Source organism: Aphelocoma coerulescens, chromosome 7 (assembly GCF_041296385.1).
Source record: "Aphelocoma coerulescens isolate FSJ_1873_10779 chromosome 7, UR_Acoe_1.0, whole genome shotgun sequence".
NCBI classification, from domain to species: domain Eukaryota; kingdom Metazoa; phylum Chordata; class Aves; order Passeriformes; family Corvidae; genus Aphelocoma; species Aphelocoma coerulescens.
The window spans coordinates 12,143,839-12,169,437 of NC_091021.1; the positions used below are offsets into that span (position 1 = coordinate 12,143,839).

The 25,599-nt window shown below is 38.7% G+C and overlaps 2 protein-coding genes across 7 annotated transcripts; both read left to right on the forward strand.

Annotated features, from left to right (window-relative positions):
• The first annotated feature begins 228 nt into the window (after positions 1 to 228).
• NDUFB3 (NADH:ubiquinone oxidoreductase subunit B3) lies at positions 229 to 4,121 on the forward strand. 3 transcript variants are annotated; one of them, XM_069022142.1, is made up of 3 exons: positions 229 to 316; positions 1,234 to 1,381; positions 3,857 to 4,121. In XM_069022142.1, exons 2-3 carry the CDS (start codon positions 1,236 to 1,238, stop codon positions 4,011 to 4,013), a joined length of 303 nt encoding a protein of 100 aa, XP_068878243.1. In that variant the 5' UTR covers positions 229 to 316; positions 1,234 to 1,235; the 3' UTR covers positions 4,014 to 4,121. The 3 variants fall into 3 exon arrangements, with proteins under 3 accessions (XP_068878243.1, XP_068878245.1, XP_068878244.1); XM_069022144.1 differs by lacking the exon at positions 229 to 316 and adding an exon at positions 343 to 367; XM_069022143.1 differs by lacking the exon at positions 229 to 316 and adding an exon at positions 1,009 to 1,154.
• Positions 4,122 to 8,769: 4,648 nt separating this feature from the next.
• CFLAR (CASP8 and FADD like apoptosis regulator) lies at positions 8,770 to 24,972 on the forward strand. 4 transcript variants are annotated; one of them, XM_069022147.1, is made up of 11 exons: positions 8,770 to 8,984; positions 9,712 to 9,815; positions 12,677 to 13,108; positions 13,993 to 14,098; positions 15,023 to 15,158; positions 15,327 to 15,424; positions 16,304 to 16,355; positions 17,102 to 17,151; positions 18,106 to 18,184; positions 21,144 to 21,639; positions 22,560 to 24,972. In XM_069022147.1, exons 3-11 carry the CDS (start codon positions 12,813 to 12,815, stop codon positions 22,693 to 22,695), a joined length of 1,449 nt encoding a protein of 482 aa, XP_068878248.1. In that variant the 5' UTR covers positions 8,770 to 8,984; positions 9,712 to 9,815; positions 12,677 to 12,812; the 3' UTR covers positions 22,696 to 24,972. The 4 variants fall into 4 exon arrangements, with proteins under 4 accessions (XP_068878248.1, XP_068878246.1, XP_068878249.1 ...); XM_069022145.1 differs by lacking the exon at positions 9,712 to 9,815 and having other exon boundaries at positions 8,770 to 9,129; XM_069022148.1 differs by lacking the exon at positions 9,712 to 9,815.
• The last annotated feature ends 627 nt before the right edge of the window (positions 24,973 to 25,599 follow it).

Consider the following 25,599-nt stretch of genomic DNA (forward strand, 5'->3'; position numbering starts at 1 on the left):
CCGCGCACTGATTGGCCGTTTTCCGCTCCGCTTCTCCTTCCCCCCAACCCCTCGGCCAGAGCCGGCGCCGCTGTTCCTTGTGCGGGGTCTGCCCCCCTGGGACGTGGCGGGAGCGCTGCGGGCGGGAGCGGCCTGGGAAGGGGGTCTGGCAGAGGCTCCAGGGCCTCCGTGTCCGCAGCAGGCTAGCGGGAAGAGCCGGAACGGAAGCTTCTCGGAACCTGCGTGTCTGGCCCGCGCTTCCCGTAGCGGCTGGTCCTCGTGTGGGTTCCGGTTCCGGGTGGCGGCCGCGTCCTGAGCAGGGTCGCGGAGCGGGCAGGTACCGCGGGCGGGGCTGGCACCGGCACCGGGCCGTGCTGCTGCCGCCGGGGTATCCGTGTGCGGGCAGGGCAGGCGGCGGCGGGGGTGGAAGTGGGGGTGGCTGTCACTCCGGGTTGTGCCCTCCCGGCCCCGCTCGGTGCGACCTCTGGGCACAGCTTGTGCTGGTTCTTCTGGCAGAGAGCGCCCGGCTGGTGCTGCAGCGCAGCCCGCTGGCCGCGACGTGTGCGTGACAGGGCATAACCTCCTCTCCTGTAAAAAGTGAATATTGGTAGGAGAGAGGCCTTGGGTTTCCATGACAAGGTTGGAGCCTGGGGTCTAATTTGGGGGGAGCTTTTCGGGTAATGACGGCGCTAATGCTGCTCTCCAAGTTTCCTCATGCAACGAAATCTTTGCTTGTTTCCACGGCCTGCAGTCATCTTCAAAAGTTACAGGCTTTGAAGCTGTGTTCTGCATTCCAGTCAATTTTCTAAAATATAAGGACAGTAAATCTGTTCTTTGCTACCTGATATGTGTTAAAATGGGAAACCTTGGCTCAAAGAAGACTCAGGTGCTTTGTGAAAATGGAGCCTTAAAAGCTGTCATTTTCTTCCAGTCCTTCATGATCTTGCTGAAAATGTTCACCTTCACATCTGTTTTTAAGGAGAAACTTAATATTTTTATAGTTCTCCAGTGTGTATGTAAATAAGGCATATATTTTTCAGCCTCATCAAGCGACTGGTAAGGTGCATCTCCTTGTCCACCCATCTACCCTGGAACTGTTGATTGCCACAGGTATATCTGACTGAACTGGAGGCAGCTGAAAAGGAGCTGAAGAGCCAAGTCTTTGTTTTTCTCAGGTTTTTCTTGAGACCTTAGCAAGTGTATAGAAATAAGATGATGCTCTCTGCAAAGTAACAAACTGACGTTTTCCTGTAGGCATGGGACATGGAAGTGAACACGGCCATGGCCATGGCCATGACAAAGTGGAACTCCCTGACTACAGGCAGTGGAAGGTCGAGGGAACTCCACTAGAGGAGGTGCAGAGAAGGCTGGCTAAACGGGGTCTGAGGGATCCATGGGCTCGGTAAGTGCAAGAGCCTCAAAAATCATCTTGATGTGTCATCTTGTAGCATCAACCAGACCTTGTCATTGTAGATAATTCTTTCTTCAGTGAAAATTAGTCAGAATTTCAGTTGAGTCTTTGTTTACTTTTTGCATGAAAGTCACACCTTGCATCACCTTGACCAGTCTCCACATGTTGCGAGGCAGCCTCGCGTTTTGTGATGTTTCATGCTGACACAGATCAGGCACAATGACCAATACCTCATTTACCAAAACAACTAAGTAGTATTAGGTCTGCACATGTGAATAAGCCTGTCCTCCTCTGCAAAGAGATTGTGTGCCTCAGGTCTTGATGAATATGGTGGAACTTGCACTGACATTCTGAGTGGGAATAGGATTCCTCATATACAACAGGAGGCCTTTATCTGGAAAGAAGAAATGTACATGTATACAGGATAGAATTGCATTTAACTGTGAATGACATAATGGAGAATCAGCTTTTTACTTCTCATGTTACCACTCGACAATTAATATCTCCTCCTTTTTAGATATTTAGGCAGCTGTTAAAAGGGGGCTTAATGTGTTTCTCCCACATCATGAATTATGGAATACTTTGTTCAACCACCCTTGCATCTTGGGGAATAAAAATACCAAATGTTTTGTGCTGAGTAGTCTGGCCCTTCTGTAAAGGAAAAGTTGCATGAGCAAACTGTTCCAGGAGTCTTCATAGAAAAGGCTTCACTTAAATCATTACAAGAAAAATGGAAGAGCAAATAGGTAATCTGTTAAAAAGTTGTTTTATGCTATAACCTTTAGAGGAGTTTGAGGTTGACAGCACTTTTTTCTTTTCTTTGGAATAGTTTAAAGACGTAAGCCTAAAGTAAAACATACTTTTAATGATGATGGGAACCATTCAAAATATCAGCCCTTAATGAACTTTCCAGGCCTGTGTCACATTTATCTTGCCTCTATTTTTGTGGAGTGCAAGCAGCATAAGATTTTTTCCCTTTGGTTCACACAAAATTATTTTCAGCAAGCAATAGGCTTATTCCCATTTAAGAAAGGAAAAAAGAAGATACAGTTTAATATTGTAAGTTTAGTGTAAATTAACCTGACCGTTAGTGCCTGTACTTCCAATTTCAGGAAGTGCTGCAAAACAACACACTGGAAAAGAGACTGTAATATTTATTGCCCCTGAAAGATAAACTAAAACTCTTGTTTCTCTGGTAAAAGAAGGGGATTGAACCAATCACGGGTTCAAATAAGGAACAAAGTCAAACTCAAAGCATGAGATGATTCCTTCTGAACTTTTAAAATTTTACATAAAGTAGTATTTCAATTCCATAGGACAGTACAGGTATCATGCCAATCTTCCTTAAAAAATGAGAAATTAAAGTATCATGTTACTTGCTTCAGTAGTCTGGAAGAAGATTGTATTATTAATGTCTTGCACCACAAGTCTTGACAAAGTAACCCTCTTTAGAGCTCCCTCCCCTTTGGTATGCTGAGTTCATTTTAACAGTGAATCTGCTTTTAGCCTGTATGCCAAATGCACATTAATGTACATATGACATCTTTCCAAAGATTTTTATTTTGTATTTAATATTTGGAAACTTTGTCTGTATCAATTAGACCTTTTACTGGCACCTAGAAGATACTCTTCCATGCCAATATGGTTTCATCCCAAGTCACAAAATCCATCTGGACAAGATTATCTGTGAATAAATATCTGTCCCCCTTGTTTTAAACCCCCATATCTTCTACCACAATGACAGTTCTTATTTTATTGCGTGTTTCTTTTTCCTTTCCTTTTCTTAAGGTCTGTTGAGTCCTTACAACAGACAAACTACACCCATCTCCATAGATTACACTGGTTGTGCTACAAATAAGTATTTGTAGTCAGTTAGAGCAGTGACTAATGTTTCAATAATGATGTAGGTTGAAAACAGTAAGGCAAAACAGTGTGAGGTTTGTACATACCCTGTACAAGCTAAACACCATCTTTTTGATCTTTTTTTTTTTTAAATCATCTGATTCTTGTATGGTTAAGCGTTATATTGTGAAACAGAAAGATAACTCATCTTAGTGTTCAGGCACTATGTCTGGAAAAACTTTCTTTGTAAGATTTGACTGTGCCACATACTGTCTAGCACAGTGACTAGCCTTTGTAGTTAGTCCAATCCATGCAAGTGCTAGTGGGCATTGATTTGTTGCAGAGTAAAAACAGAAGACTACAATTACATGATTTTGGAGAGGTGATTCTGTTCCTATAAATGTGTTGTTTGCTGGCAATACTTGTATCTCAAGTTACATGTGTAAGGGTTAGAGTTCATATCATGAACTTTACTTGTAACTCCTGATACTTAAATGACAGAACATGCCTCAGTGTCTTATCTAATTGAAATACCTTCATCATTCTTTTATATATATATTCCTGTTAATGTATGTCACAGTGGCTCCACTGATCTTTTTTCCTTTGGTTTCATTTTCCTTCTAGTAATGAAGTCTGGAGATATATGGGTGGCTTTGCAAGACCTATCACCGTAACAGAAGTCTTTACTAGGGGACTCAAGTGGGGAGTTGCAGCTTTCGTCATAGCTCTGGGCATTGAATATGCACTGTTTCCTCCAAAGAAGAACGGAGGCCATCACTGAAGATCAAATGTGACAACTTAATACTTACTAATCATAAGCTGAAGCATACATAAGCCTGCTGCTCACTCTGTACTTATAATATGCATATTAAAGTCTGTCACAGGCAAACTCATGTTTCTTTGATGTTATTATACGTTTGTGGAAGGATCAAGAAACATGGCCAGAGCAATTTAACTGGCTTCAATCTGGGGAAAAAACCCAGCCCAAGGTGACTCTTGGGTTTGCTGTATCATCCTTTAAAGAGCAAGATAAACTATCAGACCAGCTCTTTTCAAGCCCTGCCAACATTGTGTTAAATGAAACTGAGAAGTGTGTTGCTTTTAAGAGAAAATTTGTACCATAATTATTAAAGGTTTAATAACTATTATTTCCCAGTAAGTGGTAATGAATGACTTTGTCACTTCTTAGAAGTGACTTCTTAGCTCTTATGTCTCTAAATAAAAATAAATATTACCTTAAAGCTTTAAAAACTGCCCCAGACTGCTTTAAAGTATATGAAAATACCAAAGCTTCACCCTATTGAACAGTTAATTAGCTTGGCAGACACTATGCACCAGAATAATCTGTATAATATCCAGATATCAAAAATTACATTGCTGCCACCTTTGCTTAGTAAAGTAGAATGTTTAACTCAGCAATAACTGTACCTTATCCTAAAATTACTTCCAACATACTTGACTGTAATGTAAAAAAAGAACAGTTTTTTCCTTTGCTCTGGTGTATTTACAGATTTATTTATTTTTACATCTAGTCTCTTCTAGTAATTTGTTTTAAATGTCCTGGTATCCCTTAAATTATCTTAGCAGCTTCTGGAGTGCTATAAGAATGCCTGGATTGAAGACTATAGCAGAAAAGGACCTGTGGGCAGTATATGTGCTCTGCAGTACTAGGAATTACAATTATCCGAATATCCTACTGTAAATTTTGTTATACCATTAGTAACAAAGTAAGGAGGATATATTATATAGTTTTTTAATCCAAACAACAGGATATCTGTGTCACTAAAAAGAAAAGCAAAATTAGACAAGCAAGTGAGAAACTATAAATGCCACTAAACAATTACATAGTGTACTTCCATGGTGAAGAAATTGAAATTTTTAAATAATCCTGTCACAAATTGCAGGTTTAAAAAGAAGTTGAAGGTCCTACCAAAACATGGCTAAAATATCTTTTTTTTGAAACATATATATTCACACACAATTTTTCTGAGTGAGATTATAATAGAGCTTTATTTTTAGAGCCAATAAACAACATCTGTTACTGTGTGAGTGCAGATGTACTGTTCAGTGGAGTTTGTCATCTTTGTATGACATTGCTCAAGGCACTGTTCATAGTGCAAATATTCATTTTACTAAACTTCTCTTGCCTAATCCTTTTCTCAAACATTCCTATCCAGCTGCATCATTCTCTGAAAAACAAATCAAGGTCTGTTCCACAAAATATTTCTATTGTCCCTTAGGCAGTCTTACCCAGAATACACACTTTCAAAGGCTGGTACTCACTACTTGTTTTCTATCTGGTTCCAAGACTAAGAGTACAGAATTTCAGATGGTGATGCCTTAGGTTTTAACTTTCATATTTTTCAAATCCTGTACTGCCTAGTGTGTAACTGAAGTTTCATGTGGCCTGTTAACTTCTGCTCTCTCATGCTAGGTAGACATAACAAAGCCTCTCCAGGCCTGCTCTCCAAGGACACTTAGACCGTCCCAAGCCAAAAAGTATAAACCAAAAGCCTCTAAAGGGAGGGGCAAACTTGGGGAAATTACATCATTAACTGAAGCTTTAACCCTGATATGCAAATGAACCAAACTTATAAAAGGGTGAAGAACTTGTGACCTGGGGTCCATCTTGGGGTCCATCTTGGCAGTAGCCTCTGGCTGCAGGGGGTACCTTTGAAGGCCTTTCAAATAAATACCTACTTTTATTCCCTTACTCCTGTCTAGTCTCTGTTTCTAGGAGGCCTCTTAAGGCATCAATGGTTGTTCAGGAAAACAATTAAGAGTTAATTGTTACTATGCTAAGAATTGTTACTATGTTACTAATGTTAATTACATGCAGTACAATCTGTCTATTTAAATGTTATAAGCTTGCCACTTCACTGATATAGCAAATATACCAAGCATATTCAGTTAGACTAGACTAGTTTTGGTAAAATTTATGCAGTTGTGAATTAAGGTGGTATCATTCAGTGGTTTAATAGCCAGATGGCAGCCACTACCCGAATTGTGATGAACATATTTTGCCAATATTGTAGAATATGTCTCATCATTGTTACACATACAGTACTCATAAAGATTTTTCTTTCACAGGTATAATAATACCAATCCTGCGTGGGGATGGAGTTATTTCCTGTGTATTAAAATAATAGTACCAAATGTGTCTTCACTGTAACCATAGCAATGTCTGTCTTCATATTAAAACAGCCTTTCTACCAGCATAGATATTTTACAGTGCAAAAACCAGGGTCACAAACAGCAGTGGCACCTGCAGGTGAGGAACATACATGATTGTAATACCACAGTCAGGAAACTCTTTTTGTATCATAAGGTCTGAAAAATAAAAGTGATGATGCTCCATTTTCTGAAATGCAGGTGGCAATCTCATCTCCCTCAGTAGTAAAGGAGCTATTTTTGCTCCCTTGGAAAGATAATTTGTGATTTATCTATTGTTTTTGATTATTCTACCTATGATACTTACATCACTAGCATAATCTTCCAAATTTGTGTGTTACAGAGAAGTATAAGCAGCTAAATAATTCCAATACAATAGTGACTACATTGTAGTATAAACTGGCTAACTCTGAAGTTCCTATTTCTGAGCATAATAGAATAACTGTTCTCATTACATGAGGCACCTGTAGTTTAAATAGTAGACTATAACCTTGATTGTGTTATTAACCTGCCTTGAAATCTCTCCTGAAAACCTTCATAAAAATTTTTTAAACTACAAGCTTCTATCCTGCGATTAGACCTTTGCCAGATCAGCTTTTATTAGCTAGACCTTCTACATCAGTGCAAAAATATTTTCTACATGTGGCCAATTGAAGTCAGGAATATTTGCTTCAAGGGGTTTTACAAGGAATGTACTCAGGACCCATGCTTGTCTTCTAATTAATTTACTGATATCATCATGGGTATCAAAACATTCGAAGATTCATCCAAACTGTTTTACATGTATGACAGGGAACTGATTTTACAGATGTTCTATACATTCTCTCTTTTCAGCTGTAGGCCAAGTAAAAATCTGAAAATCTGCAAGTCAGATAATCCTTTCACTGTTATTCCAATGGAAAAGGAAACCTCTGGAAAGTAAGTCACTTCCCTTAGTGACCAAGCCTTTTAATAATGAAAGCAACACCAATATGTCACAAATGACACCATTTATATATAGAAATTGAGTTCACTCATCCTGATCTAATTTTGAAATGAAAGCATAAAAGACGAGTATCAAGTTCATAGTATTTTAGAAGGCATATATTCTTAAGGTTTTTTACTTACATAACTAATCTACAAAATTAAATAGCTGAAACCTGTTATTAAAGCATATCAAAAGAAGTATGTCCAAGCCAGAGATTTATATCTGAAGCCCTTTGCATCAAAACATATAGGACCATCTCAATCACATCTAATCTTACTGGTATGCTCCATGTTGTACATTTATGCTAATTTACAACTCTAGTCTGCATGAGTACCTATCTATGAAGACAATGCAGTATTTTAAATTAGAAATGGGGAAGAATGAAGAAACTTGCATACAGTTTATAAATGCTGCCTATAAATAGATGGAAACTGCTTAATAAGCATATAAAAATTAGGTAAATTAAGAAAAAAGTGGAACAAATAAACAGTATATTGGTAGCTTAAGCAATGGCTGTCTTAAATTTGTAAATCACTCATTCAACCATTTTTGAAAAAATAATGCTTCATAAGCCCACAGCCATACCATCTCCTTAAACCTCTTGTACCAACCTGTACAAGTCTCTGTTTGTATGGAACAGATCCAAGGAGAAGTTGTGCATACTAACTCACAGTAGGTAGCTGGTTTCCTTCTGAATCAGCTACATCTTCATAGCGGGGATATTGCAATACCCTTGAATGATTGATATTACACTGAGAGCCTGACCACACAATTTCAGTAAGAATACAAGTATTTTTTCAGAACATAGAGCTGTCACTTGGTACAAATTCTAGTGTGGGCGATTATTTTCTCTTTTTTCTCTGCAGTTCCAAAGACAGCACAACTCTTGGTGTGCGTTACTCCCAGAGTACTGTGCTTCCACTGCTCTGTTTTTAGCAGCACCACAAAAATGACTCAGTTTCGCAAATGCTTTGAACTCCATCGAGCTGGGAGTTGTCTGATTGCACCATATATGGAGGTGCCTTTTGTCTAGTTCAGCAGAGAAAATAAAATTTTAGATTTTAGGCCTTTTGGAGAGCAGCTCCAGCTGCCACCGCTAGCATCCCGCAGTAAATAGCTTCATGAAAGTTGCTAGTTTATGTGAAGGGAATTGCAACACCCAGTTTTCAGGAACAAGGCGTTACGTAATATTTACTTAAGATTATACAACGGGAAGCATACAACTTTCACACAACTGTACATTATCCTCACTATGAACGAACAAATTCAGAGTGAGTCATGAACCATCCAAGGCGTTACGCCTAAACTCCTGCCAAAACACGTGCTCACACTGACAGCAGGTCACCGAAAAACCTGCTATTACTTCATAGACCGCAGAGCCAATACAGAGCCCTTCTGTCAGTCCCCAGACCAGCAGCAGGACAAAAACACAGCCTACAAACGCCGGTGCTCATGCTGAACTCGGCACCGCGCCGCCGCCATCTCCTCACAGCGCTGCCCCGTCTCTTGTGTCCGTGCCCGGGGGAGGTGCCGGACGCCGCAGGCCCTGTCCCGCCTCCATCCGGTGGGAGCTGGGCGGCCGTGTTTGTGCAGCCCCGAGTTCCGTCTCCAGAGGTATAGTTGGAAACAAAACTAAACCTATCATCCTTCCTTCCCCCCGGGCCCGGAGCTGGGCAGCCCGTGTGCCTATACTGCCCTGCCTCCGCCCTGCTTCAAATGCCGGACCTGGCTGCTGTAGAGACTTCCCCGACGCGTTTGGGTGCGTTATACCTTCCCCCGCTCTTTCCCCCCTCCTTTCCCTCACACTTCCCACCCTGCTCTTTCAGCATAGGCGGCCCAACACCCCGTGCTTCGAGATCGGGTCCCCGACCCTGTTCACGGGGGAGAGGCGTCCTGCAGAGCCGGAGCGTCCAGCGCAAGCGAGGCTGGAGCTCGGCCTTGGCCCGTGACGAGAACCGAAACCGAGTGTAATTTAAAATGACGTACTTAAAAAGTTGACTGGAAATCTGCGTAAACCACGTTTAGTTGTTGGGGATTTTTTGTTTGGTTTTGGGGTTTTTTGATTTAATTAGGAGGACTGGGGTGCTAAAACAAATTAGCGTGGTCATACTAGTTTACACCGAGAGAAAACTATTGAAGCGTAATAAGGAATGCGACGGCCCCCTCAGAAATTCCCTGCTTTTCCGGAGTACGTTGGACAAGTCCTGTTAGAGGGCGTAGGCCAGTGAGGAAATTGGGAAATGTGAAAGCTGTGGAGCATGCTCTTCAACTTTGAAAAATGCCAGATGGCCCTGGCTCCAAGTGCAGTCGTTCACCACCGCCACCTTTTCAAACAATGCAGGGTAGAGGAAGCACAAAGCACAGTCAGTGCCGCCCGTAGCCAGGTCATCTACTCTCTCCTTCCAACACAAGGTCTTCCACATGAGTTCGTCTTGTGAAAGAAAGGTAATTTTCCAAATCACAACGACACCCACTGGTGTCATATCCTGGTTTTATTGCTGCAAAGATGACTCTGAAACGTTCAAGATACAAAATGCCAGCAAGGAATTAACTGGAGCCTTGTGCACCTTTGTGTGAAGTTATAGTATGTTGTTATTTCCTGCTCCTTGCAAGGATTGGGGAGGGGGGGGGAAGCCTAATTATACATGCATGTGAACACAAAAATTATTGGGGCAGCTTTATCTCTGATGAGTATGAAGTTTTTAATTTGGTCTTAGAAGATAAACTGATTTTTCTCTCCTCGTTGTAGAGCATTTACATTCAGTAAGTCATCTTGTTGCAGAGTCCAGATAATTGAAAGCTAGGCTTATGTTTGGGTTTGCTAGGGTTTATGTTGTGTTTGCTTTTTTCTTTTTCTTTAACTTTTGCAGCTATAACAACTGTATTTGTGATGTTTTAAAAAGTGGTCATCAGATGGAAGAGTGGAGCATGATGCTCTTCATCTCTTACGGTGGAGTGGATCTGGCTAAGATGTACACACACAGAATGTATCAGGCTTGCCCCAGTCCTGTGACATTCCTGCTATCAAAATATGGGCACATGGCTTTTGGATGCAAAGTTATAAACTGTTTTAGTTTATACTAAAAAGTCACTTCCTGTTGCTCTTACTCATTCCCCACTCAGTACCCAAAGAATATTGTTGGCAAATCACTGTATATGTGCAGTTGGTTTTCCTTTTATTTAGAACATCATTCCTGGTTCACTGCAGTCATAAATAAGAATGACCCTTAGTAATTTTCTTTGGTTTCTCCTCCCCCATAAAATTAGGAAGTAGGCCCCCCACAGTAATTTGTGGTCTTGATATTTGTCCAACAGAGAATGAGTTGATGTAATCACTAGAAAATCCTATATGGAAACCAATGTGTACTGGATCTAGATCAGTGATTTGGCAATGGTCAAATGCCAGTTTTCCAGTGTTGTTGTGAACTGATTTCCATACAGATAAGAGAATTTCAGCACTGAGAGTATAATCAGCATTTTTTTATAATGTGCATGTGATGTATCATATAGAAAGGAAATTCACAAAAGATAATTCATATGTGTGTTTTAAAGGCAGATTATTTTTAAGTTAACATATAAATAGTAATTTTGAATGTCTGAAATTTCAACTCTGTAGGAAATTCCTCCCTACCACCCCCCCTCCTTTTTTTTTTAAACTAGTTTTAAAAGAAAAGGTAAAAATCAACTGGAGTAGTTCAAAAGTTTTTCTGATACTTCCGAAAATGGGCAAAAGTTGTTAAATTCCTGTTTCACTTTAGACTATGACTTCACGTTCTTTTGAAAGTCCCTGCTGAATGTGCCTGGGCGGTACTTTCATATGAAGGTGCTTTGTCCCTCTTCCTTCTTGACTGCATTATGTCATGAAAACAGTCTGTGTCATTCTACAGAATTCTCACAAGTGTTTGATGCTAGATTGAAAATAAGTTAGCAGTAAATATGCTTTTCTTCTGATAGAAAACTTTCCAAAACACATTACAGTGCATGAGGGGTTCCTCTGCTTATCCTCTGATATATTCTTTTAGTGGGCAGTCCAGGGGTTTAACCAAATCTGTTTCTTCCTTGCTGAGGAGATGGTTCTAGTTATTTTTCATTTAAACAGCACTAGGAAAAAAAAAATAAAAGCTTTTAGATGAGTTTATCTCACCTTCTTAATTTATGGACACAACATATGACATTGTTGATTGTAACTTCCAGAATGTGTAACAAAAGGCTGAAAATGCTTTAAAAAAATCTTATCCAGGTGCTAGAATCTTTTGATGTATTAGGCTTTGAAGTTGAATTGGCTTTTGCTTTCCACTACAGTTTAAACAAAACTCTGCAGTATAGTGATCAAACTCTGTGAAAGGACTAAGATTTGTCTTCAGGTTTGCTCATTTTCCCCTTTTTCCATCTATGTCATGGAGGTCAGAGGAGGTTAGATAGAATTTCCATAGTTGGTGGCAGTGGAAATCGAAATTTTATTAATCACAAGGCTGGGGGTTTTTCTAGGTTTGAATTTTTGTTTCAGTTTTCAGGATGATGATACATGCATGTGTCATGAAGAAAAAGGTGGTCTGTGTCTTATCTATACCTTCAGAATTAACTAATTTGCATACTTAAGATTGAAATATTTTCTCTGAGTGGATTTTCAGTCTTTCTGGGCATGGAGGGTGTGTGTGAAGAATCCTTATAACCCCAGTAACTCATTCAGGTTGGAATCACCTTAAATGATGTTAATAATAAGAAAACCCACTCCTAAATTGACACAGATAATTAGTGTTTTAAAAACTACGTATTATATTGCTAGTATTTCCTCTATTTTTGCTTCATTTAAGACAAATTGCATACCTGATAGCAGTGGTTTTATATGGTTGGGAGGTTTTTTCTTCATTCTTTTGTCTGTGTGAGGTTGCACTACCTTTGAGCTCTAAAAATTCTGCCTGAAAAATGCCTTGAGACTTTTAGGGGGGAAGAGGTGGTGATTGTCAGAGGAGTGGAGGGTTGCTCGGAAAAGGGCAGAGCTTTCAGAAATGCTTAATCTACCATTCATCAGCAAGCTGATGATTTTTGTTTCACTTCCTATGGAATATACAGACTTGGGTTAAGGTAATTTGCTCTAAAAAGAACTTGTGTGTCTTTCTGATTAATATGACCTTCCAAATACTTTTAGTTTTGTAATGAACAACTGGGAGAGTCCCTTGGATAAAGGATGTCCGTGTAGTATATGTTGGAGTGTTAGTTGAAAGTGAAATACTTCAGATAGCAGAGCTAACTGTGAACTTGTGCAGCAGAACACTCATTTATTACCTTTTAATTCTCTCCCGCAGAACTGCCCTTGTAAAAATGCATCTAGTTAAGAATGAACACAAGAGAAGTGCTGTGGTAGACACGGGCTTCATATCATGTTGGTTTCCTGTTTAAAAACCAGAAGGCTGGCAATTTTAAAGGAACAGCAACAAAGTGATGACCAGGTGCCAAGTGCCAGCTTTCCTGATTCATCAGATTCAAGAAGAATTGGATAAAGAAGAAGAAGAGATGATGGTTTTCCTGTGCCGAGACCTTGCTCCTGATTTGGCCAATACTGATCTTAAAGAGATCTTGGTGGCTTTGAATGAGAGGGAGAAACTGACTCCTGTTGGCTTGTCTGAGCTGTTGTACAGAGTTAAGAGGTTTGACTTGCTGAGGAGGATCCTGAACACTGAGAAAGCAACAGTAGAAGCTCACCTTGCCAGGAGTCTCAAACTTATTCCTGATTACAGGTAATATATCTATTTCAGGTTTCAAAACTGTACTATCTTGTTCAAAATAAGTGGGGTTTTTTCTTCCTTTGTTTGGGGGGGGGGAGGGTGGTGTATGGGTGAATTGGTTTTTATTTATTTTTTTAAATACTTCACAGATTCAGAGAATATTTATTGAAGGTAGAAGAAAAGCAGAAAAAGACATTATACCTAGACTTACAGTCGAGTTTAGTCCCTTAATTAAACTTTTGTAGTTTCTTACCAGTCATGGCATTAGAAGCATCTATATTTAAGGAGTCTGTGTGTTTGTGAATAAAACCAGTGATGTCTGTAGAGTTCTGAATTAGCAGATAAAAATGACACTTTAAAGGAATATGTTTAGTTAGAGATATTTTCTTTTCTAGATGGATTTGGGCACATAGCCATGTGGTACAGCTTTTCTCAAGGGACCTCTCTCTTACTTCTTTTACTCTATTAGTTTTGAGAGGCTTAAATTAAGAAATTCCAGTTATTTTATTTGGAGACTTCAGAAAGAAATACATGTACTCATAAGGAAGATTTTCCTGTATTAAATTCTCATTAAAATAAGAACCCTGTAACTAATAGGTAAAAAAGTGAAGGATGTGTTCTGTTGTCTGATTCTCGCACTTCATCTCTATTAAACACTAAGGAAACTTCTGTTTTCCTAACAGTGGCTATTACACTGTCAATCTGAAAAACACAGGTGCTGATTAGCAAGAGTAGGTATTTTGTAATTGGATCTTGAAGCAGGGTAGGTTTTTTTACCTGTTTATTAGTTAGAAATGGTAGATTAAGACTGGAACATGGGGAGAAGTTAAGTAGTTGGGAACAAGAGGAATCTTGCTGCAAGCTAATCCTTTAGAAATATCTCAACTTTATTTCAGGGTACTAATGGTAGAGATAAATGAAAATCTGGAAAAAGACGAAGTGGGTTCTCTTGGTTTTCTACTCAGAGATTATGCACCTCGTATGAAAATGGCAAAAGATAAGGTATGTTTTCCTGCTGGTATTCTTCTCTGGAGCAAAGAGAGGTTAAAGTAAGAAAATAAGTAGCTAGACAGCAAAGGAGAGGAGACAGTACTGCAAGGAGTATTGAGGCAGGAGTACAAAAACATCAGGAAGCAGACAAGGAGTAGTGACTTCTACTTCATTTTGTTGACTTTTAATTCAAGGAAAGAAGCATGGAAAACTAGTAAAAAAGTAAGAGGAAACAGTGCTTGTTATACTGTACAGTGGTAGAATGAACTTCATAGGCAGAAGGCATTTTACAGAAGTCTTTCTTCAGTATTACTAACCTGAAAGTTCAAATAAAAATGATCTCAAACCAATAATCATTTGAACTGTATCTTGAATTACAAGGTCACTTTTTGTTTGTGCTCTGCTTCACTTACAGAAGAACAGATATATTGTAATTACATCTTTATAGCTTTGCATTCTGAATATTTTATTAAATCCTCTGAGAAAGCAGAAATTCAGTAGAGAGGATTCAGAAACCTTGACCACTGTGCATAGAAGACTGAAGATTTCTGTCTTCTTCCTTTGAGGTTTTTTCCTTTTCTATCTTCAGTCAAAGAAGGAGAGCGGCCTTGAAAATTACCCAAAGCTTGTCTTGCTGCTTGCTTTGTGGCATGCTAGGGGACATTCCCAGTGGCTGGCTTTGTAGCAAAAATGAAATGCAAAACTGTTTCCTGAAAAATTTAAGATTGGTTTTTAAGAATATTACTTTGTAGTTTCTATTACTCCTGTGATAATACCAAGGATTCTTATGTCTTGCAGAGAATATTCTTAGAAGGTGTAACGTCTCTTATTGTTAATACAGCCATTATGACCTCCCCATGGTATTTTCTGGATTGCTTTGTTACTTCTGATAGAGAACAAATTACTGACGTGTTTGGGTTTATGTTGCTATTCTAGAGTTTTCTAGCTCTTATAATTGACCTGGAGAAGCTAAATTTGGTGGCTCCTAATCAACTGGATTTGATAGAAAACTGTTTTCGAAGTATTCACAGGATAGACTTGATTAAGAAGATTCAGAAGTACAAACACGAAGGTAAGATGTTCTTTTTGCACTAGTTACTCTTGGTAGCAAGAATCAGATGTGCTTTTACTGAAGATAAAACTACGAGTTACAAATAAGGGTATTTGCATTCTTCATAGATTTAGGTTTTTAAAACAGTTGAAATATGATGGTGTATTTGTGTTTCTGTTAAATTTGCAGCTTCAATGTCCTCCGTTCATTCTCAGCCAGTATATGTAAATGCTCATCAGGCATCTCTCCCTAATCTCAATCTTATTGATCCTCCTTATAATTCAGGGGTAAGTATACAGAAGTGAAATGAATCCTTTATTTCTAAATATTGCCAGACTTCAAAAGGAGATTCATCTTTCAGAGCCTGAGGAATGAGAGATGGCCTAGTGACTAAAATATTGCTTGGTTTGTTTCTGTTATTCCTGTTACTTGCTGAGTTTAGGGTCTGATTTAAATCTTTTGACTGAGAAAGATGCCCTTTAAAGGATACCTGTGAATTTTTTCCAATTAGTTGAACATACAAAATCTGTATCTTGGAAGTTTTTTTGTACTACACTGTGGAGTAAAAAGTTTTGCTTTGACTGTTCTCTGCAAAACATATTCTTTTTTGTACCTCTGGACATTTCAGGGAAAGTAGCTTTTAATTTTTGAAGCTGAAAATTATAGCTTTTTTAAAATAGTTTTTTTGGGGGGGCAGGGGTTTGTGGTTTGTTTTAAACTCATTTTAAGAAGATACCTCAGTGTCTGAAAAGTCATCAGATTGTATTGCATGCAGTATTCTTTATATTTGGGTTAGCTCTGATATTGTATTAGTAGGACCTTTCTTAAAGTCTTAAACCTTGCTAAATTTGATGAGATTATTTCTGTCGTGTTCAGTAAATACGCAGCTCCCTGCTGCTCTATAGGAAACAAAGTTCCTATCTTCAGAGGCTTTTCCTTGCTGTTCGCGACAAGCTGGTAATTGTTTTCTGAGGTGGAACAGTTGGGTGTTTATTTGTCTGTGCTGTTGGTTGGTTTTTTTAATCTGTTATGTTGTAATTCTGTTTAGTTGATAGAAATGAATCTAAAATATCCTTTTATTGAGAAAAAAATGCTACTGTTTTATTTTGGAACATGTTTATTAATTCTTGAGGAGCAGGAAAATGATGCCTTTTTCCTCATTTCAGATTCAGAATGAGAACACAGAAAAATTACAAAATGGATCAAGTCTTACTTTGGGTAAGAGCATTTTATCTAGGTTTTGATAATCTAAAAGAGCCAAATTATGAATTTCATTATATCAAAAGGACTCTTGTTTGATAGTTGTGTTCATGGCTAATCCTGTTAATTGCACCAGGAGCAGAGAGTATTTGATACCTCTCAGAACTGAGCCTGGCCTTATTGTATGGTCTTGTATTTGCTTTACTTGTGCTGCCACATCTTAAAACATTCTTAAAAACTGTAAACTTCCACTGTCAAAACTTCTTAACAGAATAAATACTTTTATTAGTAAAACCATGGATAAGATTGACAAGCCAGCTCTGGAGGCCTGTGTAGTGCAGCTCTGCTTGTTAACTCTGGAGTAGGAAGTTTTTGTGTCATTTCAGCAGTGAACTCCCCACCAGGCCAGCCAGGAAGTTGTGCTTTGAATACCAGGTTCTTTCCATGTGTATTGTGTTTTCTCTGGAAACCCCAAATACCTCTCAAATATGGTGATTTTTAACATTAGTTGACTGAATTCTTTCAGTGTAAGAGATTCTTTGTATCTTCTAGCCCCAAGCAATGTAGAATGAAATCCAGATAACATTTTAGAGGTGAATAATTTAGGGATTTTTAAACTTCAGTAGTGTACATAGAAGCTAAGAGGTCCCACTGGGTGAGAACTTTTCTGAACTAGATACATTCTTCTTCCTAACTGATCTGGTATCAAAGAAATATCACTGGTACTTGCATACTGAGATTATTTCTGTTTGTTTTAATTGCAGCAGAACCAGTTCACCTGTCCATTCAGGAGTCGGGATCAGTGCCACATAAGGTATGTGCTTGTGTATATGTATGCATGTAAATAAATATAACCTCTTTGGGTATTTACCTTAGTTTTCTTAGTGTTTCATTTCGAGATTTCCTTTAGTTGTGTGCAGACAGAACAATGTGTATGTCCTCAGCCATAAACAGGTTCTGTGAATTGTTTTTGCAGAATATATTTTTAATATAAAATATTTGCTGCTACTCTGGAAGCAGCAGTGTGCAAAATGCATGTATATATAGTATGCACACAGAACTTGTACATTTATTAGTGGAGGCCAAGTTAAAGGCTGTTGGAGCTCCCACCTCTTGCCATCTGCATTAGAAATCACAGGGCTTCTTTGCATGTGGTCTTGATTCTCTTCTCCCTTTTTGCTCTCCAGGCAGAAGACAGACATGCTTTGGGTATTAATGATAGTAATGGCCTACTGCTATTTTCACTAGTTCCCCTGTAGGTCAGGAGCCAGGGAGTTACCTGTAGCAAATTGATTTGCTTCAATCAATTCTCTTCAGAGGGGAGAGGAGTTGTGATAGAGTCATTACAGATTATTTAGGAACAAGGAGGTTGTTCCACTAAATTAGAAGATGTTCTGATGAGCAGTGCTTGCTTGCACACCTAAAGAACACAAAAATTCTCTACATTTATTGTATTGGCAGTATGAAGCTTGTACAGTTTTAGTCTCTTTTAAAGAATTTTTATGGTAGTGAGATTGCATAACACAAGACACAAAAACTAAGCCTGTACTAGAAATAGAGGGAAAAGAATCATTAGTCCCTTTCTCCTGATTTTTTGTTGTGTAGGTAAGACACATTACAACCCAGTAGACAGATTTCTGCTAGCTACTTAATGGAAAACAACAGAATATAATTTAATAGGTCTGATGTAAAATTTGAGAAAATAGCGAAGTCTAAAAGTTGAGACAGTGATGTATTAACTTTGTAATTGTGCTTTCACATTTCTCAGACGTGTGATGATCCTTACAGAATGCAAAGTCAGCCTTTAGGAATATGCCTAATAATAGACTGCATTGGCAATGACACGGGTAAGTCTGGAATTTGAAGTTCCTTAACTTGTTAATCTGAGATAATTAGAACAATTTAGTATAAAGAATATGATGTACATTTACCAGCCAGATTAGGGTAATGTTGTCCTAGCCAGATAATCTGCCAATTCTAGTAAGTCTTCTAAAGCAGGGAGTTGGAAGGGCCGACCTCAGGTTAAAGCCAACTGTCCTAATTATTGGAAACAACGTTTGGTTTTTTTGGTGCAGAATCTCTGAATGAAAGAACTTGTAAGAGGATAGACTGAATTTTGGGAGGTAAGAAAAGAATGTTCAGCAGCCAACGGAATAATTAGGCTTAAAGCAGTCATACAGTCATACAGCAGGTTATTGGCAGGGATAGTAAATAGAGTGTTTCCCACCAGTTAACAAAACCAAAGCTGTTGTGGATTTGAAGTGCAATTGGTGCATTTGAAGTGCACCAGAGATTTTGAATAGTCGTGAGATCCTTTATTAATAATGCACCTGAGCTTCTGTCATATCTTGCACAGTTTAACTGAAATTGTCACTACAGCTGTCAGTGTGGTCACTGCCATGGGTGAAATGTGGGGGTTTCCTGACTGCCTTTCTAGAATCCAAGAATTAGATTTTTGCCTAGTCAAAAACATCCCTCATTCTCTAATCACTGTAACACGTGAGGTTAGTAAAAATAAAAATGAAGAGAGCATTTGCAGTCAGTTCTGTAATAGGCTGGGAGATGTAGGGGAAGAAGAGGCTTTCCAGGCGTGTCTTTTGGTTTTCTCAAATGTAATGGTCCAGCAGATGGACTGTCTTAGAATTGTTGATGTAGTTGAAGAGCAGTGGTTGTGGAGCTCAGATACAGAAAGTCTGTGTCTCAGATGTTTGAAGTTACCAGTGCACTGTCAGCATTTAACATGATAGAAAGCAAGACTTTCACTGAAATACATTATGGTGCTAGTGAGATTCAGAAGACACAGGGCATATGGCATTGCTTAAAGGTGTTTGCTAGAAAGGCACTCACCACTTAGGGAGTTGTTGTCCCACACTGTTTTGAAGTCTGAGTATGCTAAAGAAAAAGAAGAGGGCAGGGAAAACATTAGGAATTGTATCCGTGGCATCCATTAGAATCTGTAGCTGACCCAAGATTTAATCTCCGGAAGGTGAACCAGTAGTAGATACTGTAGGATCAAGAATTACACTTTATAATGCCCAGTGTAAACAGCATGAATTTATCAAATGCTGATAAAATTCAAACTGAAATGCATCTTGCTGTTTTGTAAATAGCTGCTTGTGACTTTTTCATTCGGAAATCAGTTTTAACCCTTACATTGTAAACAATCGGGAGAAAAGGCTAGTGTTTTCTGTAGGGTGGAGATGCTGAAAAGTCAGTGGAGCTTTGTTGGGAGATGGCTAATGTTGAAGAAACAGATAGTTTCTGATCTCAGGCTGCAGCATGTAATGCTGTGGTGTATCTTGTCTTAAAGTATCCAAGGCTTACCATGTATAATTTCTGATTAAGTGTTAAACTAAGGTGTCAGCTCCAAGTTTCTGAATTGTTTTTTTAAACTGTGACAATTAGTGTGTGTGGGGACTAAGGTGACACCAGGTTTTGTATTTGTGTGTCTATGGGCATGTGCCAGTGAGATCAGTACATTACAGGAAAAGCACTCTCACTGTGGTAATTCTCATTTTATACACATACTGCTGCCCCTGGCTGATGGCTTCACTGAGTGTGTACCTGCTAGACTGTAGAGATACTGAATAGTCAGAATTTTGAGAGCATGTTTTATTGCATTAAATAGGGGGGATTTATCTTTCTATTCTCAAATTTAAAATGTTTGGACAGTTTCTGAATTATTTTACAAAATTTAATCAAAACAGCATAACTGGAATGAAACTTTAGTTCTTGTTTATCACTATATATCACTATAGTGTAGAGTTTGTATCTACCCTTTATTTTGCTGAGGAAAGTTACAAGTTCTGTTTCCTGTGTTCACCATGGGCTTTTTGGGGAGAACAGTGTGGTAGTACAGCTGCTTTGCTGCTATTACCTCTGAAATAGCCTCTGCTGATTAGGCATTGTTAAACTTGTGAAGTCAAAGAACAGCTATGTGTAAGCTTCCTATGTGTGTAAGGAATTTTACATAAACATGGCACTTGGTAATTCTTTTCCTACCAGAAGCTGTTCACGGGCAATGTATATGTGCTTTATACTAAAGATATGGTGCTACAGGTGTAAGTCATAGTAGTAGCTTGTGGTTCTCTGAACACTTAATACCTGTGGTTTTAACCACTATGTGTCTGGTTTCACTCCCATATTAAGAAACATCGAAGTAGTTATTCAGAGTTTAGCACATTTTCCTGCAGCACAGGTTGACACAAATACAGTAAGAGTTAAGTCTTTGGATTTGGCTATCTGTCACAGTTGAGACTCCAGTGTCCATTCTTCACCTGGAGCTCATCACTTAAAATTTCATATAATAGGAAGCAAAAATGCCTGCAGCAGGTTCATTTTTGACTGAGGAAAGGGAACCTCTCTGTTTATTATGCAGTTCTGTATATCTTTAATAACCATTCAGAGTCATTTTGACAAGTTAAAAAGTGAAGCAGACTTCCCATGCTATCCAGATCACTCTTCATCATTTCAAGTGTGTTTTTTCTTGCCTTATATTTTAAGTCTTAGGAACTTGCAATACTGGCTCTGAATGAAAGCATGTAAGTGTCTGTGGAATTTGGAACAGATGACATGCCAAATAACAGTGTCTCTGCTGTCATGAAACTCACAGTAAAGACAACATGCATATAGCACTAGAAGTATGTAATGTACTGTGATCATCACCAAGTACTCCTGATTTTTTAATTATTGTGATAAACTACTTCGTTTCAATAGCAAAACACTGTGAGAATACTGTCATTCATTATAGTTGAGATTGAGCCTTGGTGTGCTTTGATTTAATTAATTACATATTGCTTCTTTCAGATGTGTTGGAAGAGACCTTCAGAGGTTTAGGCTATGATGTTCATTGTCACAGATACTTAAATATGAACTCCATGAATCAAACATTGCTTGAAGTTGCAAGGTGGCAGAAGCACAGAAATTGTGACAGCTTCATTTGCATATTGGTCAGCCGTGGAAATTCTCAGAGCATCTTCTGTACAGACCATACCTTTTCTGGATTCCCTTTGGAACAAATAAAGAAACACTTCACAGCAGACTCATGTCCTGGACTTCTAGGAAAACCGAAGCTGTTTTTTATTCAGAGCTATATTGTGCCAGAAAATGAGCAAGAATGTACCAGTCTGTTGGAAGTCGATGGGAATGGTGAGAATATCAGTGCTAAAGTCACTATCCCCCAAGCAGCAGACATCCTTTGGAGTCATTGCAAGGTGGATGTGTCTACACTAGAACAATCCCCAGCTTCATCCTCATACTATCTGCGTTGTCTGGCTGAACTACTCCGTAATCCTTACAAAAGGTAAATTAAAATAAGAGGAAAGAAATAACCCTTTTCCTATGATAGCTTGTTGTCACAGAGAACGAGAAACCTTAAGTTTCGTCCTGTCTGGTCCTGAAATATGTTTTCTTGCAGTGTCATAGGCTAAAAGACAGGCATAACTGATCCTCACACAGTTGCATAGAAAGGTAGCCTAAACTAGGAGTGGTAGTAGGAGAAGTTTCTTTATGGCACTGGGCTTTGCAGAGTGAGAAAGGAAGAACCTGTCCTGGATAATGTATGTCAGTGCTTTAGACAGGATTGAGAATCTTCCTTCTCCAAGATAAAAAGGCACATTCAAGGCTTCTGTTAAATTGAGGATTGCCATGTACCAATAAGAGCTCTGCTTGCGAATATAAAAAGTCAGTGCTTAAGTTCAGGAAAAAGGCAGTAGAGAGGGAAGGATTTTTTACTTTCTCTAAATTTAATTAACCCTTTGCTCACAGAGCCAGTAGATTGCCAATATGTAATCTTGAATTTAAACTGTCAGAAAACTTTTGTCTATTTAAAGAGATTAAAAGGAATCTGAGAAAAAGTCAGATACATTTGGATATATAACTTACCAACAAAGCTTTTATTTATACAACTGATCTAACAAGGAACTGTTACTCAAGGTAGTTGCAATGCTCACATATAATACCTTTTTACAAACCCTAAAGCCTTGTCATGAAATCACAGATCGTCATGTCAGCATAATTAACATTACAACAATGATTTGGGTCATAAGAGTTTGTCTCAAAAGGCATGTACAGCCTTGGATTTTAGAGGTCTTGCCTCTGCAGTAAAGACTGAAATTGCAAACTTTCTCCATGCTAAATCTAAGGTTTTCTAGTCTCTTTTGAATTCTTAAATGTTGTCTTGCTTCATTCTCTAATGGAACACTTTTTCTTTTGTTGCTGCAGGAAACTCTGCATATTAGCTATTCATATGGAACTGAACAAAAAAGTTTATGATTGGAATATGACCGCTGACCCAAGCCAACAATACTCACTTCTGCTCCAGCACACACTGAGGAAGAAACTTTTTTTCCCCACTTAACTGCTGTTACAAAGTACATATCTGAAATGGTTAACAAGAAGCATTTGCTATTAAGCAAACACTTTCATGCATATATTTACTTTATGCATTGTTACTTCATGTATATCTAAAGTGCCTGTTGCTTCCAAACACAGGAATTTACAAGCATTTTAGTGTGCTAAGACACTAGATTTTGTATTTTAATATAGTAGTCTCTGAAAGCTTGGATGAGAATGGTAGCTATTGTATAGCACTGCAACAGATCTTGCTACTGAATATAACAGAGTGGAAAGAAGTCTACCCGGTATAGCTGTTGTGTTTTCCAAGAAAAAACAAAAGTGTTTTTATTGTTTCATTGGTGGTTCTTAACATACCTATTAGCAGTTAATACTTAAACAAATACAAGCCAGCCCAAACCACTGAAATGCATGGATTACTTTCCCTGGCACCTAATAGTGGCAAATGTCTCAGGAAAGCATTCCTACCCAGTAATGCCAGATCTTTGCTAACAAGTGCTGCCTTGCATGCCTCTATAGACTGGCAAAACAGAAAGGAGAGAGAGATGGTCTTTTCAACAATCTGGATTCTGCTTCTTGCTGCATTAAAGATTGCATTGTCAGAACTGTCCACAGCACACATTCTGTGTTAATAAATGAGACAGTCTGCCATGCTTTGGGCCAAGTATGTTTGTTTTCTGCTGATGCAAAAATGAGTCTACATGTGACCAGACATAACAGTAATCTACCACACAGTTAAAAAATGTGGGATTTTGTCAGATATTTTGTGGAAGCTGAAACATGATTCGCATTCACTGCACCAGGCATAGTTGTAAAAAGATACTTTAAAATATTTGAACTTAAATGTGTGTAGCAGCCATGGGCCATTAAGACTGGATTATGTTAAACACCCCATCCTCACTGCTTTTCCTTATGAAAAAGAATATGCCTCTATTAATTTATTTTTTTTCCAAGTGCTTTTGTTCTTGTGAAAAAAAGTGAAAATTGTTTTAAATACAAAAATTTTTCTCCAATGTAGCAATTACCTAACATGAAAAGTTCAGTTAACCTGCTTGTTGTATAACAGTATAACTTGTATGGGTTATATTGAAGTTTATTGTCCCTGAACTTAGTGACAATAAAGTAGGCCACTTGTAAGTATTTAATTTTTCCTCATAATATAGTCTCCTATCCAGGAAAAAAAATCAAGGCCTTGGTGTGCCTTGCTTGGTTTCTGGCTATGTTTTTTAATGGCAAAGAGAAGGATACAAAATGGCAGATATGGAATCTTAGAGGTTACTTCATGTGGTGCCTGATAAATGAAGCAAATAGTGAAACATTTCCTGTGGTTGTAGAAATAAGATGCCGTTTCAAGTTATATATATCTAAGTGATGTTAATAAATGTGATCTTCACAAATTAACTTCACTTTCCCATTTCCCTTACTAGCTTTTGCATTTGATGAGCACTTCTGCTACCCTATAGACAATCAAAAGCAGGGAGAATGGAACCAAGAGGAGGTAGATGAGGAAAAGAAATGTGGAAATTTTAAGCAGGAACAAGAAGGGGAGTGGTAGGGAGCATCAAGAGAAGAACAAGTAGAGGAAAGACGATTTGGAGGAGAAATACAGTATCAATATTGGAAGGAGAAGAAAACAGGAAGTGAGAATAATAGTGTCTGTCCTTACAGACTCTAATCATGTGGTGAGTTGGTTGATGTTTTGTGGATTGGTTGGTTGGGGGGTTTTGAGTGATGCTAAATAAACTATTTACTTAAAATATTAACAGTTGTCCTGGGTTGCAGTGTATTCTATTACCATCCTCATGAGCTGTGGAAATCAGGTGGGGCAGTGTTTCCTTGCCTCCTCCCCCCAGACTATCTTTCTGTTAATGGTCCATCATTGTCCTGCTGCATGACTCAGAGATAACTCCCTCCGGACCATCTTCTGTTAATGAGCCTCATCAACACTTGGCCTCATGACTCATTACCCTATTGTGAGATGCTCCACCCAGAGGGAGGAACCAAGCATCCCATCGTGGATATAACTGGGACTGAGCACCAGAGACACTCTTTCCACTGGATTTCCAGAGGACAGGAGCTACACAGCCACCACTGGACTTTCTGAGGAAGAGCAGACCCCTTCTACCACAGGATCACCACTTCAGAGGATTGCAGCCACCATTCTACCAGACTGCTACCACCACCCTGCCTAACAGGGACTGAGGTTGTATCTTGACTCTGTCAGTGTTTTCTTTTTACTTTCTTTTCCTTTCCTTTAATTTCCATTAAATTGTTATTCTGAGTTGGTGCCTCCCACTGGTTTGTTTTCAAACTAGCACAACAGTACAATATATTCTGCTTTTACATGTGACAATGTAAGTTTGGTTTGAAGGTTAAGAAGTATATATATTCTTTGCCTTACTGCAAGACACAGTAAGTAAAGTCCATTTCATTAAGAAATTATGCAGAAATGTTGTTTTGAAAACTAGAGGCTCATGTAATTAACTCTTTCAGTGGAAAAGGAAGGGAGTCTCTTTGCATATGGCTGCTTGGTTGGAAGTGATTACAACCCTCTAGAGAGTTGTGGGGACAGACATGTATTGTGCAGCATTCATGGCTGTCAGATACCGATTTTTTATGCTGATGTTTTAATCCTCAGTAGATTCTTAAACCATAGCAGTGCTCAAACTATAATCATTCACCTAAGCAGTATTTATTGCCTTGACACCTCTTTCAAGAGTGGTATTTGGGTAGGCTGATTCGCTGTACCTGCTGCTTAGTGAAAAGTGAGTTTTTGTGCAGGAATTTTGTGATGGCAGTTGTCTGTCACTTCTCCCATAGCTTATAAATCATAGACTCATAGAATATGCTGAGTTAGAAGTGACCCATCGGGATCACTGAGTTGAACTCCTGGCCCTGCACAGGACAC